Source organism: Talaromyces stipitatus, genomic scaffold, assembly GCF_000003125.1.
Source record: "Talaromyces stipitatus ATCC 10500 scf_1105507295491 genomic scaffold, whole genome shotgun sequence".
NCBI lineage: Eukaryota > Fungi > Ascomycota > Eurotiomycetes > Eurotiales > Trichocomaceae > Talaromyces > Talaromyces stipitatus.
In genome coordinates this window covers 792,331-809,934 of record NW_002990122.1, presented here as the reverse complement: position 1 = coordinate 809,934, position 17,604 = coordinate 792,331, and the positions used below count along the sequence as shown (strand labels likewise).

The window sequence follows — 17,604 nt, the reverse complement described above, 5'->3', positions numbered from 1 at the left end:
TTTAATATGAAGAAAACAGAACTAATTCACCTGACAAGGTCCAAAAGGCAGCATAGAGTAGGATAGATCACAATAAATGGGACAGTAATTAAGCCAAGCGATACAGTAAAACTTCTAGGTGTGATTTTCGACAAGGAGATGCGGTGGAAGGAACATGTATAGCAAATAGTCAAGCGAGCAACCCAGGTGAATATTGCCCTGGGGGGATTGAGACACCTCCATCCAGAGCAGATGAGACAACTCTACCAAGCATGCGTGACACCAATTGTGGATTATGTATCCATCATCTGGCACAACCCACTAAAGGATAAGATACACCTGAGAACGCTGGGAACGGTATAACAAACTGCCCTTATTCGCATTCTCTCTGCCTTCAAGATGGCATCCACGGCAGCCCTAGAGGTGGAAGCCTATGTGCTACCAACCAATTTACGACTCAAACAACGCGCCCAAATAGTGGCTGCCCGCCTCAGCACCCTTCCAGAGGATCACCCAGGCCGTACAGTAGTGACCTGAGCAGCAACACGGAGCAACCATATAGGAAGCGGACCTCGATTCCCTCTGGCGGAGACCCTGCGGACAATGGACCTTACTCGACTCCAGGCTCTAGAAACAATTGATCCAACCCCCCCACCACCATGGCAGACACCAGCATTTGTAGAAATCGACATTGAACTAGACTGGGATAAAGCCAAAGATAAAGCATCTGCTAGGCAAAAAGCATCTGGCATCATAGTCTTCTCTGATGCATTAGGCCAACAGAACGCACTAGGAGCCGCAGCAGTAGCGCTAGACCAGAACCATAACATCATCTAGCACTAGAAAGTCTGCATTGGCTCTATGGAATACTAGTCGGTGTATGCAGCAGAGCTTATGGCAATATACTATACTATCAGCCTTGTCCTTAAGATTGCAATGGAGAATTAGGTCACCCTAGTAGGCCAACAGGAACTGGTAACTATCCTTAGTGACAGCATGTCAGCACTCCAAGCCATCTCAAACACATGGAACAAATCAGGCCAGAGGATTATTCAAGCGGTTCGGCAAGCAGCCCAGGAGTTAAAAGCGCGGGGAATTCCACTCCATCTCTAATAGGTGCCAGGATACTGTGGTAACCTAGAAAATGAAGTAGCCGATTAACTGGCTAAAGAAGCAGTTGGCCCAGACAAAGAATACCCCTTCCAACATCTTTTTTCATGAGAAAAAGGTTTCATCCGCAACCAAATCCAAGAAGACTGGGAGCAGAGATGGAGAACCTCCAAGAACAGAGGCCACCTTCGCCGGATAGATAGAGATCTACCTGCAGTTTGTACCCAGAGGATGTATAGCTCGCTGCCACGCAATTGAGCCTACCTGCTCACCCAACTCCGAACTGGCCACTCATGGCTAGCAACACATGGCAAACTACATGGCCATAGAGAGGATGACAAGTGTGAATATGGAGCAATAGAAACAGTGGTTCACATCCTAATTCACTGTCCCAAATTGAAGAGCATACGACAAGAACTATGGAAGAAGATCGGGACTGCATTTAATAATATTTCAGACATGCTGGGAGGAGGAAGTCAAGGTAAGCAAGATAAGGAGGATGATATGCAAGGCGGTAGCATCTTAGGTGCAGTACTAGACTTTGCAGAGGCATCATAGAGGTTTCAAAGCCAGGCGCCATAGGGCTGCTGACAGAACACCCGGCATGTTAGCCACCATAGGCCGTGACAAGGCTCTAAATTCGTCTTTATGTAATGGATTACTGTACATAGACATAGATAAGGATTAGATAGTTGTATCCTGCATATCGCTTCGGCGAGGGGTCAGGGTATGAATCACACACACACACACACACACTGTATTCAGAGTCAGAGACGTGCGCCGAAAGGCTCTGGCACACTTATGGGTTTGGAGCATATTAGATGTACGTGATTCTGTCAGCGGGCTTACTCTATGACAGATCTTCTCCTATAAACCCCTCGACACTCACGTAAGCGCCGAATAAAAAGTTGTACAGTTCTATTAATATAAAGCCTTGATTAGAATTTCAGTGTACAGTATAAGTTGGTGATTTCTGACCATATATGTTATATGCCCAAATTTTCCATCTCCGGTTCTACTGTGTGTATGGCCTCTTATCGGAAAATGTGCTCTACCAAAGATGACGATAGTACTCTGTTCTGGCCAGATTCAAGTTGCTCTTTGATATCTGAAGACTCTTCTCCTGAGGGTATTTTCCAAAGACTTTTACCGATCATCCAGAACGTCCCAGGAGCCTATTTCGAAATCAGAGACTTTCTCATAGCGCAACTAGATCCTAATGTTGCAGACCCCGTTTGCAAGAACACCCCCTTACACCACTATGCCAGCGTCCGGGATTTAGACATTGTACGAAAGCTGGTGGCCAGGGGCGCCAATTTGTATTTTCGAAACATCCATAACGTCAGCCCCTTAGATCTTGCAGTGATGAATGGCGACACAGACATGGTGGAGGTTATGTGCAAAGAGGCGACGGAGGTTATGCGCACAGCGACGAAGCAAAAGCAAAATGATCCGAGCAATAATGAACTAATTAAAAAATTTTGCTGGGAGAAATTAAACGCATATTTTGGAGACGTTGAGAGTTTTTTGAAAGGTCTGCGTGATTCTGACAGCATTATTTATGGAGATTTTCCTCTCTGGGTCCTCACGCAGGGTAAATGCTCGCCCGAGGGCAAAAATCTATGTCTCGATATCTACAGTGATACGGGAGGATACTGGTGGCTGCAATCCTTCCTGTCCTTGCACGGCTACGGAAAAGAACGCTCAGCACTTCTGTTCAATGGCCAGCCTATGATTATATGGTACAATCAGGAGCGAAACAAGATGGTATCGGTTACAAAAACAGAGAATACTACTTCGATCAATGCAGTCTTCTCCAGTATCAAGACGACTGGTTTTGCGAACTTCATTACAGGAAGGCGAATTTATTGCCTTTTCCCCTATCTTACATTACAACTCCATGAGACCTATTCATGGGAGAAAACCAATGTCGAGGAGAACAGTATTCTTGCTTTTGCTGAACATAAATGTTTGAGTGAGGCAAGTCTGAAAAATCAATTCCTTGCCAAAATGTTTGAAGATCGTAGTGCTGGTGATGAACAAACATTACGTATTGGCTTGTATGATGGAGAGAATGGGTACGTTGAGAAGGCACAAAAGCATGAAAAAGTCTTTTCTGTGTCAGAGATGACAAATTAACTTGCGGATGGCGCGCGGATGACTCTCATGAGGCAGTTATACCTGGTGGACGCCGGTGATTTTGTTAGTATGTTTTTAATTCTGAAGTCAACAAGATCATGTACAGTAATACTGTACTCAATATGGTATCTTGATTAGAAAAATGCAACACTATATACATGACACCTGTATGACTGAAATAAACGCATTATAGTAAGGAAATCATGGGGATTAATCACGGTTAAGACTTGATCTTTTCATCCACCTCCCTATGTACATAGATCAATACAAAAGACACTTGCCCTCCCCACAAGGGAGCCCGGACGGGGATCACAGGGCCCTCTCTGATGCTAGGTCTAACGCATTTACACGCAAGACCTCAACGACAGGTGAACCGTTGCTGACAAACTATAGATATATTGTCTGTCTTGGCTGCTTGAGGTTACTGTACCATTAAACGGGTCATCCATTCATTCATATGCAGGCTGGCTTAGGGTGCATGGTAGGCATGAGAAGCAGCATTAAGGACATCCAGGTCAACATTGCAAACAATGTAATGGCTAGCTATACTACAACGCTAGCAATACTAACAGAACCGAACCCAGACACAGCTGAGCTAAGCAATAGCAGCAGGCCTATAACAGACAAGTAATGATTTTCAGCAGCGATCGGTCAGCATTAGCTGTTGTTGGACAACCGCGGTAACAGTTTGGTAAAAGTGTGAACTAAGCATCTTCCAGGGAGGGACAGCCAACTCTGGATTCCAGTATATACTGTGACACTGACATTGCATTTAAGGTTGAAGGTAAAAACGGCCACTCAAAGTTCAGCAACAGAGGGATGTGAATCAGAAAAGCCATCGAAAAGACATGTATTTAGTGTAGTAAGGCTCTATAATTTGGTTTTAATCCCTATGGGCGCTATATCAACGTGGGCTGGTGAAGAGATGCCTTACCTGTATACTATAGACTTACTTATCTTCGTCATAGCAGGGGCGAATGCGATTACTTAAGCATTATATCCCTGAATCTCTAATATTAATTACATAAGTTAATCCATGTTGTACTTACGAGCTACTCACAACCTTGTGGGTATTAAAAACCGTTCGCTGCTCTCACATTCATTTGTTTCTGGCTTGAAATCTGCATCAGTTTCATAGCAACTCCGTACAGTACATGTACATTCCTGTCACACAATCCACTCTTTTACAATTTATCTTGTTGTTTTATATATTACTTTTGACTATCAAATATTCACTTGCTGTGAGTTAGTCGTGTTTATTACAGTCGTTGTTGTTGTTGTTGTTGTTGTTGTATTCATACACTGACCCCTCGCCGAAGCGATATGCAGGTAAAACACTATCTAATCCTTGTCTATCTTTATGTACAGTAAACTATTACATACCGACGAATTTAGAGCCTCGTCACGGCCTATGATGGCCTTAGTGCCTGGCGTTGTGTTGAGTGGCCCTATGGCGCGCGGCTTTGAAACCTCTGTGATGCCTCTGCAAAGTCTAGTACTGCACTGATGATGCTACCGCCTTGCATATTATCCTCTTTACCTTTCTTACCTTGAAACCTTCCTCCCAGCATGTTTGAAATATCGTTGAAGGTAGTCCCAATCTTCCTCCATAGCTCTTGTCGTGGGACCCTCAATTTAGAGCAGTCAATTAGAACGTGAATTACCATTTCTATGGCCTCACACTCGCATTTATCGTCTTCTCAGAGTTTGTGTAGTTTGCTATGTGTTGCAAGCCATGAATGGCCTGTTCGGAGCTGCGTGAGTAGGTAGCTGCGATTCTATTGCAGCAAGCCGTACATTCTCCGGGTGTAGACTGAGGGTAGGTTTGGGTCTATCCAGTGGAGATGGCGGCCCTTCCCCAACATCTTCTATCCCTGCTCCCATTCCTTCTGGATTCAGTTGCGGATAAATCCTTTCTCCCACGACAGTAGATGTTGAAAGGGGTGTTCTTTCTTGGGGCCCACGGCTTCTTTGGCCAGCCGATCGGCCACCTCATTGCCTGGGTCACCGCAATGTCCCGGCACCCACTAGAGGTGGAGTGGGATTCCCCGTGTTTGCAACTCTTGCGCTAATTGTTGAACCGCTTGGATGATCCTCTATCCTAACTTATTCTGTGCATTAAAGAGGGCTTGAAGCGCTGACATGTTATCACTCAGGATAGTTGCTGGTTCCTATCTATCTGTCATAGCTTGCCAAGTTTCCATCGCGATCTTGAGGACAAGACTAATAGCATAGTATATAGCCATAAGCTTGGCTGCATATACTGACCAGTATTCCATGGAGCCAATGCTGACTTTCCGCTGTTAGATCACATTATTATTTCAGTCTAGGGCGACCGCTGCGGCTTCTAGATGGTTATGTTGGCCTAACGTATCTGAGAAAACCATAATGCCAGCTACATTTTGGAGAGCAGATGCTTTGTGTTTGGCTTTGTCATGGTCTGGTTCGATATCGATCTCTAGGAACGCTAGGGTCCGCCATGGTGGTGGAGGGGTTGCGTTAATAGTTTCTAGGGCCCAGAGTCAGGTGAGATCTATTGTCTGCAGGGTTTCTGCAAGAGGGAACCAAGGTCTAGTTCCTATATATAGGCTTTGTGAGGCTGCTCGGACCACCATCGCGCGGCCTGGATGGTCGTCTGGGAGGGTGCTGAGGCGGGCAGCGACGATCTGTGCATATTGTTTGAGTCGTAAGCGGGTTGGCAGTATGCAGGATTTGACCTCAAGCGCTACGGTGGATATGGTCTTGAATGTAGAGAGAATGCGAATGAGGGCTATTCTCTACACAGTACCTAGCGTCCGCAGGTAGACCTTATCCTTCAACGGGTTGTGCCAGACGGTGGATGCATAATCCACAATTGGTGTTACGCATACTTGGTAGAGTTGTCGCATCTGCTCTAGGCGGAGATGCCTCAGTCCCCCAAGGGCAATGTTCACCTGGGTTGCGCGTTTGATGGTTTATTGTACATGTTCCTTCTACTATATCTCCTAATCAAAGACTATGCTGAGGAGCTTTGCTGTGTCGCTGGGCTTAATGGTCATCCTATTGATTGTAATTTGTCCTACCCCATGCTGTCTTTTAGATCTTGTGAGGTGGATTAGTATGGTTTTCTTCACATTAAATGCGGATCCTGTCTGTTGGGCCCATACCTTAATGCGCAGTATATCCTCTTCCTGGATCTTTCTGACATTATCTTCTGCGGAGGGACCAGCTCGCCATCGAAAGTAGTTATCGATGAAAGCTGACGCGCCTCCGTAGTAGTCGACAGGCTGGTCAACCAGGTCAGAGTTAAAAAACCTAAATAAGATGGGGGACAGCGGGGACCCTTGCGCTAGGCCCGTGTGTTCGAGAGAGGAGATCTCTATTTGAAAGTCGTCGAAGGAGATACTGGCATAGCGGCTTTCCATGAAGCTGCGGATCTAGTGTCTGGTAATAACTGGGATCCCTTTGGCCTGCAGGCGGGCGTCGAGGCTTGAGGCGTTCACTCTATTGAATGCCCCTTTAAGGTTGAATGCTATCAGCGTGATCACTTTGGACCGTAGCCACGCGCGATCGATGGCATTTGCTAGTACTAAGAGTGTCTATTCTATATTCCGTCCTAGTCGGCCTCCAAACTGTGTGTTTGGGAGCAACTTGTAGGTCTCAGCCCAGAATGACAGTCTACGAGCCATGACTGCTTTGAGTATCTTCCCCAGGGTATTCAGTAGGGAGATAGGCCGGTATGCCTCTGGTAATCCGTAATCAGGCTTTCCAGCTTTCCTAAGCACTATGATGCGTGCACGCTTCCACCGGTGAGGATAGTGGCCTAGATCCACTGATTTTATGAAGATGTAGATGATCACCTTCCAGAGATAGGGCCATAGTTGTTTCTAGACCAGGGTGATAATTCTATCTTCTCTTAGGGCTATCGTTCCCTTTGCAGCTTTGAGTGACCGGTATATTTCCAGTTCAGTAATTAGGTACCACAGAATCTCTTCTGAGGGTATTATAATGTCTTTATCTTCCAGTTCTGCCATCTCAGGGAAGAAAGCTTCAAGAAAGACTTTGGCCTTTGCTTCATTTTTGGTGACTGGCACCGATCCCACCTAGAGGGCGGGGATATTCGAGTAGAATTCCCGTGATTGCATGTATGTTGCCACTTTCCATAGGTGGCCTTCCTAGGCCATGTCGAGGAACTCCTTCTAATGAGTGGCTTTCACCTTCTCAATCATTTAGGTCTATTCCCGCCGTTTGATGCGCATTTCATTAAAGAGAGATATAGTGATTAAGTGATTACTACCCCGGGTGGCACAGCTACTCTGCTATTGTTGGTGTATTTAGTTCACAGTGATCTATTGGGATTTAAGTTCTGCTGTAAACTATCATTTCGAATATAGGGATGGCTTTTGCAGTGGGACATGCTAATCAAGAACCTTTATTGTAGTTTCCACTAATTGCTTGACTTTAGAGTTAAGGTCTGTAGTAGTGTATATTTCCAGTGTTTGACCAGGTGACTCGAGTAGTTTTAGGCCAATCTTCGCCCAGTCGGCTTGGTTATATGCTCTGTTAGGTTTTGCATTCTCATTGTGTTCTAGTTGTAGATCTCATTCGGAGTATGTCCCGTGATAATCTAATCTGTAGTTATCATGATAGAGCTGGCACTTAATCAGTGTGGTAGGGTCATTAGTGAGTGTCAAGTCCAGCACTGATGCTTTTCCAGGGTGGCTTGATGACTAGTATGTGGGGATGTTAGGGGGTAGACACCATTGGAGCTGATATTCTTGAAAGAAGTTGATCAGTTCTTCCGCTTGGGCGGTAAAAACGTGGCTGACCGCGCAGTGGCTCTATGCTGGATAGTGTCAATTGAAGTCTCCTGCCAAGATCAGCTATGTAGTCTTGTCGGTTTCTCTGGTGTGTTGCTCAATGGTAGTTTTTATTTCTTCTAGTGCTGATTCCGCAGCAGTGATATTAGCTGCTTCGTGCACATCTAGTAGAGGAATATAGACCGAGAAGACAAGGAATTGTATCGCGGCAGTCCATATCTTGATTGCGACTAAATCTGGATGGTTGCAGTGGATCTGTTGATGGGAGGAGGTTAAAATTCTTTTGTTTACGTAGAGGAGGCTACGGAACCGGGTTGATTCCGTATTTGGGTATGTTGATTGATATAGTTGCCATGCGCTATGGTTCACATGGGTACAGTATGTGGTGATGGATAGTTCTTGGATCAGAAGTAGATCTAGGCTCTGGCTTTGGTGGTCATTGATAAGGGCTTCCATTCCTGCTCTGGATTTCCAGATGTTCAACTGTAGTAGATGGAGTGTGGTTGTCATTATTGGGATACGTTTGGGTTCAGAGGTGTTTGGCATCTCCAATATCCTGTAGGATGTTCCCTGTTGCAGTCTGCACACCTCAGTCTAATACCTGGTGGGTAGTAGCGTTGTTCATGTTGGCTGCTGCAGTGGCTGCATTTCACCTGTTCTTTGCATAACCAAGCGAGATGACCAAATTTCTAGCAGTGGTAGCATCTTTTTAGTTCTACCCTGTAGGGCTCTACACTGCTAATGTATCTTTGTCTAACTAGAAAGCTATAATTAATGATTAATTCTGCCACCTCTAGTGTGTTGAACCAGACACCTATTGATGCTAATCTTTCTAGTGGTCTGTCCTTTTTCTTCAGCCATACAATATCTTCTATTTTAAATCCTTTCTCAGCGAGGTCATTCTCTTCCGTGATCTTTGCGATTCCTTCTTTCTTTTCTCTGTCTAAGTCAAAATCTTCAGTTGGTACTCAGTGAACTACAATACCAAATCTAGGCTTCACTAGTTTGATGTCGTTTCTGAGTTCCTCCAGCCACGCAGAGTTTTCCTGGGTGGTTTCCGCCAATTGCGCATCTCTGAACCTGATCACGTAACCGGTCTTAGTGGCGCCAATGCCCACTACCTGTACATCTTTGGTGGGTTCCGTATTGGCTAGGGCCATTCTGATATGCTTATTTGCGGTGTCTGTGGGTAGGAATCTTGTAAAGTTGTCATCGTTGCTTCTATTGTCATTGGTTTCAACTGGCCGTGCGGTGCTGATTCGGACGCAGTTCAATTCCCTTTGGGGCCGTCAGATGGTGTTAGTGTCTTATGGGTTACTGTTAGTAGCTATTTCAGCCCATGGACTTGGTGGTAGATTTATGGTTGTCTAGGCCTCAATCTGTGTGCGCAGTGCTCAGATTTCCTCTTGTAGCTTTATATTCTACTCTCTCAGGGCAATTTATTCTGTTTTAACCTCCTGTATCTCTGCCCTTACTGATTTAATTATGCTGGTTTATTGGGTGATTGCTTTCTTTAGACTGTTAATAAGGTTTATAATCATTTGTGCTCCTATTTCGGTCGCGTTCGCGTTAGGATTAGGGTTAGCCGGCTTGGCAGCCGTGTTGCCTTGGAGCATTGCTGCAGGGCTATTTCATTTATGGCTGAGATGATTCGTTCTATTTTCATTTTCTCTTTCCTACTCTTAACTGAGGTGCCCTGGTCGTTTAATCTCCTGACCTGATTTGCTTCGCTGTATTTCTGGTGATGATGATGGGGGATTATCTAGATCTGGGGTACGCGTCGCGGAACGACCTACTGCGGCGCGGGTCGCGACGGGCATGTTGGCGTTACCGCGTCGGCTCGTTAATCACCACAATAATCGGTTCAAATTCGTTCTTTTCGATTTAATCTATCCTCCGTATTCCTGATGCAGTACAGTCGCCTGAGAGTTCGAGAGTTACAGTGCGTTGCAAAATCGGTCGGAGCAGTATAGTCATTCTCGAAATTGGCTTGACCAACAAACAGTGATGACTCTTTTCTTGCCCTACCGCCAAGACCTTAGTCTTACACTTCTGTGGAGTCGCCTGCTTTTAACTGACTGAGGCTTGCTGTAAATTGCTGGCTGTGTAAAACGTAACATATACATAGTATTGTATCTGTATTACAGCGTGTTATTGTGCAGATTTATCAGTAATGTATATATCTCTATCTTACTCTGTTATGAGGATTTCTCAGAGGATCGCATCAAAATCGCTATGAACAGTCAGCAAAATGATCTACATTTAGCGGCGGAAGATCTCCAAAAAGCCTCTTCTATGCGCATTAGAAGCGTTGGTTTCGGCGGAAACCTTGCGGAAAGTGGCTTGTTTAAGCCAATCAATCAGCATAGTAAATATTATTCCTGCATAAATATCTCACGTAAGCCTAATCGCTGCATAATTCCGGAAGATCCCCATGGAAAATCGTGGAACCCACAGTGCTGTAGATCTCGGAAACTCCCATTCGTTCCTATTCGCGTGGCAGCCATGCCACAGGAACTTGAACCGTTTGTTTCATCCTACTACACCTATCTCTTATTTTGCGATTCATGAGCACTCGTGGGTGTAGCCATGGCAACTTCGGTCGGAACCCCGACTCGCCATCAGATCTGAGTCTTTTGAACGCCCACGATACCCCCCTAGTCGATCATTCAAACGTCTCGCATTTAAGTAAACTTCCACTCCTCCAATTCGGTGATTGAGGTACCAGATCGCGTGCCAGTCGAATCGTGTTGGAAATATATCACGTGATTACGAGCGAATACGGAACGTTCGCACCTGATACAAACCAATACCATACCAAAACGACCCCAACCCCAACCTGTGACCCCCTTGCAGATAACCATACCAAATAGCTAGAGGTACAACTTCCTCACCCTTTCCACCACCCAGCTTCTAGGAGTGCGGCCATTGTCGCGTCACGACGCGTCCGGCAACACCATGACGCGCAAAGGCCCTGGCACAGATGGCCCTCTACAGACAGCCCTATTAGAATCTACGTCTGCAGCCACTACAAGAGCTTCTGACGGTCAAAAGATATTCAGCCCTATAGCTGCATTCCTCAATAAACACCGCAGCCAAACCACTGGCCTCGCTCCTCACCTACTGAGAGCCCTCACCGCTCTAAGCGATGACCTTGCCTCAGTAGCCCAACGACACTTCAACGCCTATATCAGCGGCATCTCGATAACCTCCATTCCACCTGCCCCTCCCTTTTCCCCCTCCCCTACCTTGAATCTCTCACCCCCCTCACCCCCTCCCTCACGTCCCCCTTCAGGTCTTGAACGGTCAACTTATGCGACTGTCACCCAATATGCCCCAGTCAAATCAGCTTCCACCACTCACTCTAAAGTTTCTATCAAAAAAGCCTATGCCTTTAGTGAAACAACCGCCTCCTGACAACCGGCTCTTTGTACGCCTTCCAGGTGACCATGCAGCCAGAAAGATGGAAGCCTACGCTATCTACTCTAGCCTACGGACACAACTGAACTCAAATAACTCAGCACTGAAGGAAGTTCAAGCCACGAAGACTGACTTCGCACTAGTTTTCTCATCCCCAGAAGCCCTCCTGGCCCTCAAAGCTCAAAAAGAGACTATCTCTGCATTTTTTGTCAACTGCCAGATAGAACGCAGCTCCCGATGGGTCTCATACCGAGTCACTAATGTGCCAAGGAAAATTGGCCAAATCTCAGATGGCCGATACTCTCTAATCCCTGTTAATCCCACAATACTATCTTCAGAGATTAGCGAAATTACGGGTCTCAAGCCTATCTCAATCAGTGAGACTACTGCGAGCGTTGCCAATCCCAACACTCTTTCTTCCAGTTGGTTCGTCAACTTCCCTGAAGATATGAAAACACCACTGCCTACCCAGCTACGTCTCTTTGGCACTATCACTAATGCTCGCTATCTCTCAAAAAGGACAGTTGTCCAGTGCACACGATGCTGGAAATGGCATAATGCACGATCTTGTGCCCGCCCCTCTCGATGCCGGCTCTGCGGCTCCTCAGAGCATACTGAAGGGAGCCATGTCAACCGCTGCACAGCCCTGGAGCCTCATCAGTGCCCTCCCAGATGTATACACTGCCATGGACCACATCCAGCTGATTCTCCAGAATGCCTCCTGCGCCCTAAAGGCAACACCAAACATACTAAAGCTCAACAAGCAGAGATCCGCAAATCCTGTGCTATTAACCTTGCAAAAGCTCGAACTGAAGGAGGATGTAGCTCTCAGCTTTCCATTGGCACACAAGAAACACCTATAGCACTAGACGAGATGCCATCTCAGCCTCCAACCCATGAGATTATCTCTCCCTTCCGCTCAGTCACCCCTCCACCACGGGCCCCTACTGAAGATCCTCCAATTACAGCTCGTGCAGTCCGCTTTACAACCCCTCAGCCACAGAACCGGTTTACCTCTCTTCTTGAACAGGAGCTATGATCTATCACTACCCAACTCAAAAGGCGCCTCTCAAAATCCTACAGTTAAATGTAGGGCACGCGCCAGACGCACACGAAATAGTTCTCACACTGGCATATACTAACGACATTGACATTATCCTAATCCAAGAACCATACATATTCAAGGATCTCAACCGACAGATTACAAAGAAACATCCATCATACGAATGCTTCTCCCCAACTGACAGTTGGGCAATAAGTGGCAGGCCACGAGTCCTCACCTGTGTCCGAAAAAAGAAAGGCATCCGAACCTCCCAGCTACGCCCCTTCACAACTGACACGAAAGAGGTCTCAGATCTCCTTTTCCTTCAGATTTTCTCGCCCACAGGAAAGTCAGCTCTAATAGTTACGTCTATAATGCCCCAGCAGGCTCCATCAGAGCAGGTGAAGCCGCGAAAGCCCTTAGCACCCTTCCAGAGGCGTACTTCCCTCAAGCAACAATACTCGCAGGCGACCTAAATCTACTACACAATAGATGGCAGCCATCGCTAAACCGCAGCTCCACAAACTTCGCAGAGCCATTTATTAATTGGCTGGATCTCCAGGGTCTAGTATTCATCTCCGACATAGATTGTCCCACACATGATAGGGGAAACGTGTTGGACCTCAGCTTTGCCTCAAGCCCTCTAGCACTCGCGGGAGCCAAGGCCAGCATAGCGAGCCACTTAGACGCAACCTCAGATCACCGACCACTGATCACCACTGTACCGTGGGATCAGAGATATCTGGAAACAGCCCAGAAACTGAGATTTGACACACTAGACCACACCTGCTTCCTCTCACTCCTTACCTCTAATCTCGCTGATATCGAGAGCTCAGCCACGACAAAAGAAGACCTTGACGCACTTGCTAAAAAACTAACATCTGCAATCCAAGGAGCATATGCAGGCTCTGCTATGAGAACCATGTCACAAGGCATAGGACAACCATGGTGGAACGATAACTGCAAAAAAGCTTCACACAATTACCGCTCAGGCCTCTGCTCAAAAACAGACTTCCGCCGGATAACTAGGCGGTCTCAACGACAATTTTGGCAAGATAAGCTCTCTACAGTAACACAAATGAAGGATGTTTTCGATATGAGTAAATGGCATAAGTCTACAGGCACCTTTCGAAGCCCTCCACTGAGGGATCCGATGAGACCCAACAGCTTCCCAGCAGTTGCTGTACATGAGAAACGAGATGTACTAGTTCGCAATCTTCTCCAAAACTTGGCTGAGGCAGGAGATATACCTCTGGACTCCCCAGCAGTGCCTTCCACTAGTCTCTACTTCCCAGATATATCGATGTTACAGGTGGAGAAGTCAGTACTTCACGCAGGAAACACAGCTCCTGGCGCCAACGAAATCCCAACGTGCATACTCAAAGTAGCATGGCATTTGATCAAGGATAAGGTACTAATGCTATATCAAGGTTGTCTAAAGATTGGTTACCACCCAAAATGCTTTCGACATGCAATCTTAGCAATTATCCAGAAACCAAAAAAGACTGATTGCTCTCCTCTCAGTCCTGGGTAAAGGACTTGAACGCCTGGTGGCGCGGAATATGGCATGGATCTCCATACACTACAAAGTACTAGCAAGGCAACAGTTTGGAGCTCTCCCACTAAGATCTGTAATTAATCTGACCATATGCCTAACGCATAATGTTGAGCAAGCACTAAATCAAGGCATGACTGCCTCACTTCTTACCCTGGATGTTAAGGGCGCCTTTAATGCCGTGCTTCTCGGCAGACTGATCCGCAGATTACGCGAGCAGGGCTGGCCTGCTAATCTTATACTCTGGATTGCCTTCTTCGCCACTGGGCGATTAGTCCAGATCCGACTCGATGGAGAGATCGGCCCCTCAACAGATATTGCCTGTGGCCTACCATAAGAATCCCTAGTCTCTGGTATTCTCTTCATGCTCTACATAGCGCCCCTATTCCGTCTAGGAAACCCAAGGAAAAGATTTGGCTACGCGGACGATGCAGCTAACCTAGCGATCTCTTATCTCTTGACACTAATTGCAAAGCCCTATCAAACTCACTCCAAGAAGCTCTTAATTGGGGCGCTGCGGAGGGCATTACATTTGCACCAGATAAGTATGAGCTTCTTCACTTCTCCCGACATAAAGCAGACCAGAATCTAACCAGCACACCTTCAGTGAAAGCCAGATCAATTATTGTCTTAGAAAATACTAAACAGCCATATCTACGCTGGCTAGGAATTCTATACGACAAAAAGCTAACTTTTAAATGGCATATTGGCAAAACAGCATCTAAAGCCCTTACTGTAGCTAACGCCCTTCGCTCACTAGGGAATACTGTCCGAGGAGTTAAACCTCATCTACTACAACAGGCTGTATCAGCCTGTGTACTCCATAAAGCATACTATGGCGCTGAAACCTGGTGATCACTCCCAGATTTCAAATTGAGTTAGAGAACATCTTGAGAAACTAACTAAAGTAATAGTAACAGGCGCAAGAGCGGTCCTTCCAGTTTTCCGCACAACCCCAATACCTGTTCTATATCGAGAGTCTGGATTCTCTCCACCAGAAATTGAATTAGATCAAATAGCCCTCCTTGCATCTGTCTGCCTACGGCGTCTTGATCCTGACCACCCACTCCGAAGGCGTGCAGAACAGGTTTCCAGCAACAGCCGACAACTCAGCCAATTTGCCCGCCATGTCCTAGCCCTCCCTAACTCTGAATAAATAAACCCTCTCCAATATGCTCCCTGGCTTCCACGCGAGTCGCGTGAGAATGCCCAAGCTCGAATAGGAGCTCCTATGGGACGCACTAAGGAACAGGCAGCGGCTGATTTCATGGACTTCCAACACACCATCCCTAGCACTAATATTATAGTCTTTTCAGATGGTTCTAGGCTAGTAAATGGACATGCTGGGGGTAGCTATGTTGTATTTCAAGCACACCATTAGTTACTCCGCTTCTCACTCTCATACGGACACAGGAAAGAGGTCTTCGACGTAGAAGCAGAAGCAGCTCTAGCTGGTACTTAAGCAGCAATAGCATACCCAACAGCTCGATTTACTACCAACCTATAGATCTGCCTTGACAACCTGGAAGTTGCTACACGCCTCCTATCTCCCTCCACAGGATTTTCCCAAGAAGTCTTTGAATCCTTTCGCACTCTTGCAGCCGCCTAGCCACTCCGCGAAAGACTTCCATATACTAAAAGTTGTTTAATCCAAATCCGATGGGTCCCTGGACACGCTAAAATCCCTAAGAATGAAGCGGCTGATCTTGCTACCAAAGAAGGAGCTGCCTCTATCCCTTCCTATCCACACAAGTCCTCATATGCCTCGCTAAAGAGATACGCCAAGACACAATCCCATTCCGCTACTCAGACACAGTGGCAGACTGTGGCTCTATAAACATATCAAAATCTAGAAATAACTACAACTCCTAAACGCCCTACAGAGCTTCAACTCAACAGACTTGACCTTAGCCGTATCATCGCGGCCCGTACTGGTCATAGTGACTTTTCAAACTACCACGAATGTTTTAATCATGATGATGCTTATCTTCTCTGTCGATGTGGAGCACGAAAAGCACCTCTGCATTTCTTCTTCTGCCACATAGCCAAGAGACGAGCGCCTTGCCCCCCGGGGCCCCCTTCTGAAGTTATCTCTTTTCTACTAGGCACTGCAAAAGGAGCCCAAAAGCTAGCCACATAGCTAGCAGAGACCCGCTTCTTTGAGGACATCTGCCCTCGCCAACCCCTCCTTAGCGCCTAGCTAAGACAGTCCTATACTTCCTCTACTTTCCTCTTTCTCTTTCTTTTTCCTTTTTCTTCCCTTCTTTCTCTCTTCGTAAAACTTACTATTGAACTATGATGGTGCAGAATGATAGGTCATGGAGTGTAGGTGGACCATTACAGCTGGCAAATATCTAAAGACCACTCAGAAGTGGACCTTCCTGTAAGACCACGGCAGCTATGGAAATGCGCCAAAGATCTATTATTTGTATATAATCCGATAGATGATTCGAAGCCCGAGGCTTACCCCTCGGCGGCCTATGTCCCAGCAGGGATCGGTGGGAAGCGTGTGAGTCACGAACCACGGCCGTTAAATACACACACACACACAAACCAATACCATAAAGACCCACCAAGGGGATCTCCTTTTCGGTAGAGTGGTGTTTTGGCTACCGTTTTAGTTCCGACAGATCGTTAGGACAACGTCTCCTGTTCAAGGTACTAGTTATAATGTAACTACAAACACTAATTCAACAAACAGTACTGATTGAGTGGATCTCTATCCATGCAAGTCCCTATGTCTAGCTTCCCTCCTCACTAGTGCTCTGCTTCATTGGCTCCATGATTGTATTCTCTATCGCTTGTGAAATCATTTTTACTAAATTTGTCTGCGCCTGGGTGTATGAACCAAAAATCGCAGAAATACTGCCACAGGCTGCCTGGAAAGCTTGCACATCTTGTTCACGCTCTGCGATAATGGCTAAGATGTGTTCCTTTTTTACCTGGGCCATTCGCTGTGGGATAAAGTTTGAAATAAAAGGGTGGCAAAGCATCTTAATTGCCGCCTCCATCTGATATAACGCGCTTCGAGGGATTTTTCTTGATGGAAGATTGATCTTCGGAGATGAAGAAACCTGATCTCGGTATATATTTATCTGGATTCGTGATTCATTTAGTATCTCCTGAAGAGTAGAAGTGTCGTTTTGGAAGAATTTCCTAACTTTAAGGATTGGATCCCCCAGTATATCGAACAGCGATGACGGCTCCCGGCTAGATGTGAATGCAATATAGAATTTGAGCTGTTCCACATTCCATACGGGCATGCAATAATTAAGAATCGCTTTGATGATTCGTCCCTGAACGATAATGGGGTATACTGCAATCGGGTACATATTGAGAACAATACTCAATCGTCTTATACAGGGTCGAATGACCTCCACATGTTCTAAAACCCGACAAGTCATATCGTAAAGCAGGGTAAATCTTTTCTTGAAACTCTCAGGATGATTTGGTGCGAATGAAGGAGGCTTGATCTCGATACGGAAGGACCGTATCTGGCGCCAAAGAGGCTCTTTTGCAGGAAATTCTATCCATGCATCGCATGAAGTAGTAGCAGAAGT

The 17,604-nt window shown here is 46.2% G+C and overlaps 7 protein-coding genes across 7 annotated transcripts, besides 10 other annotated features; 3 read left to right on the top strand and 4 right to left on the bottom strand.

The window, feature by feature from the left end:
- Window positions 1-1,509: part of a mobile genetic element that runs on past the window's edge.
- On the top strand, window positions 379-1,092 carry TSTA_110120 (uncharacterized protein; the record flags this gene model as incomplete). Its single annotated transcript, XM_002488543.1, has 3 exons — window positions 379-499; window positions 542-783; window positions 928-1,092. 3 exons carry the CDS (start codon window positions 379-381, stop codon window positions 1,090-1,092), a joined length of 528 nt encoding a protein of 175 aa, XP_002488588.1.
- Window positions 1,510-1,548: 39 nt separating the features above from the next.
- TSTA_110110 (uncharacterized protein) lies at window positions 1,549-3,228 on the top strand (the record flags this gene model as incomplete). Its single annotated transcript, XM_002488542.1, has 2 exons — window positions 1,549-1,615; window positions 2,204-3,228. 2 exons carry the CDS (start codon window positions 1,549-1,551, stop codon window positions 3,226-3,228), a joined length of 1,092 nt encoding a protein of 363 aa, XP_002488587.1.
- Window positions 1,825-1,845: a microsatellite.
- Window positions 3,229-4,492: 1,264 nt separating the features above from the next.
- Window positions 4,493-4,521: a microsatellite.
- Window positions 4,522-4,565: 44 nt separating this feature from the next.
- TSTA_110100 (uncharacterized protein) lies at window positions 4,566-4,839 on the bottom strand (the record flags this gene model as incomplete). The annotated part of the gene is made up of 3 exons (XM_002488541.1): window positions 4,566-4,580; window positions 4,612-4,711; window positions 4,778-4,839. 3 exons carry the CDS (start codon window positions 4,837-4,839, stop codon window positions 4,566-4,568), a joined length of 177 nt encoding a protein of 58 aa, XP_002488586.1.
- Window positions 4,839-8,378: a mobile genetic element.
- TSTA_110090 (uncharacterized protein) lies at window positions 6,017-6,632 on the bottom strand (the record flags this gene model as incomplete). The annotated part of the gene is made up of 2 exons (XM_002488540.1): window positions 6,017-6,161; window positions 6,375-6,632. Coding segments are annotated over 2 exons (403 nt in total), but the record flags the coding sequence as incomplete, so codon positions are not given.
- On the bottom strand, window positions 8,091-9,187 carry TSTA_110080 (uncharacterized protein; the record flags this gene model as incomplete). The annotated part of the gene is made up of 4 exons (XM_002488539.1): window positions 8,091-8,583; window positions 8,616-8,716; window positions 8,819-8,970; window positions 9,013-9,187. The coding sequence occupies 4 exons, from the start codon at window positions 9,185-9,187 to the stop codon at window positions 8,091-8,093; spliced, it is 921 nt and encodes a 306-aa protein (XP_002488584.1).
- Window positions 9,188-9,520: 333 nt separating this feature from the next.
- Window positions 9,521-9,847, bottom strand: TSTA_110070 (uncharacterized protein; the record flags this gene model as incomplete). The annotated part of the gene is made up of 2 exons (XM_002488538.1): window positions 9,521-9,645; window positions 9,745-9,847. The coding sequence occupies 2 exons, from the start codon at window positions 9,845-9,847 to the stop codon at window positions 9,521-9,523; spliced, it is 228 nt and encodes a 75-aa protein (XP_002488583.1).
- A 1,138-nt stretch (window positions 9,848-10,985) lies between these two features.
- Window positions 10,986-14,023, top strand: TSTA_110060 (uncharacterized protein; the record flags this gene model as incomplete). The annotated part of the gene is made up of 3 exons (XM_002488537.1): window positions 10,986-11,366; window positions 11,413-12,455; window positions 12,853-14,023. 3 exons carry the CDS (start codon window positions 10,986-10,988, stop codon window positions 14,021-14,023), a joined length of 2,595 nt encoding a protein of 864 aa, XP_002488582.1.
- Window positions 11,243-11,320: a sequence feature (G-rich).
- Window positions 12,947-14,014: a mobile genetic element.
- Window positions 13,992-14,546: a mobile genetic element.
- Window positions 14,498-14,896: a mobile genetic element.
- A 25-nt stretch (window positions 14,897-14,921) lies between these two features.
- Window positions 14,922-16,001: a mobile genetic element.
- Window positions 16,002-16,260: 259 nt separating this feature from the next.
- Window positions 16,261-16,318: a sequence feature (GA-rich).
- Window positions 16,319-17,604: the final 1,286 nt, after the last annotated feature.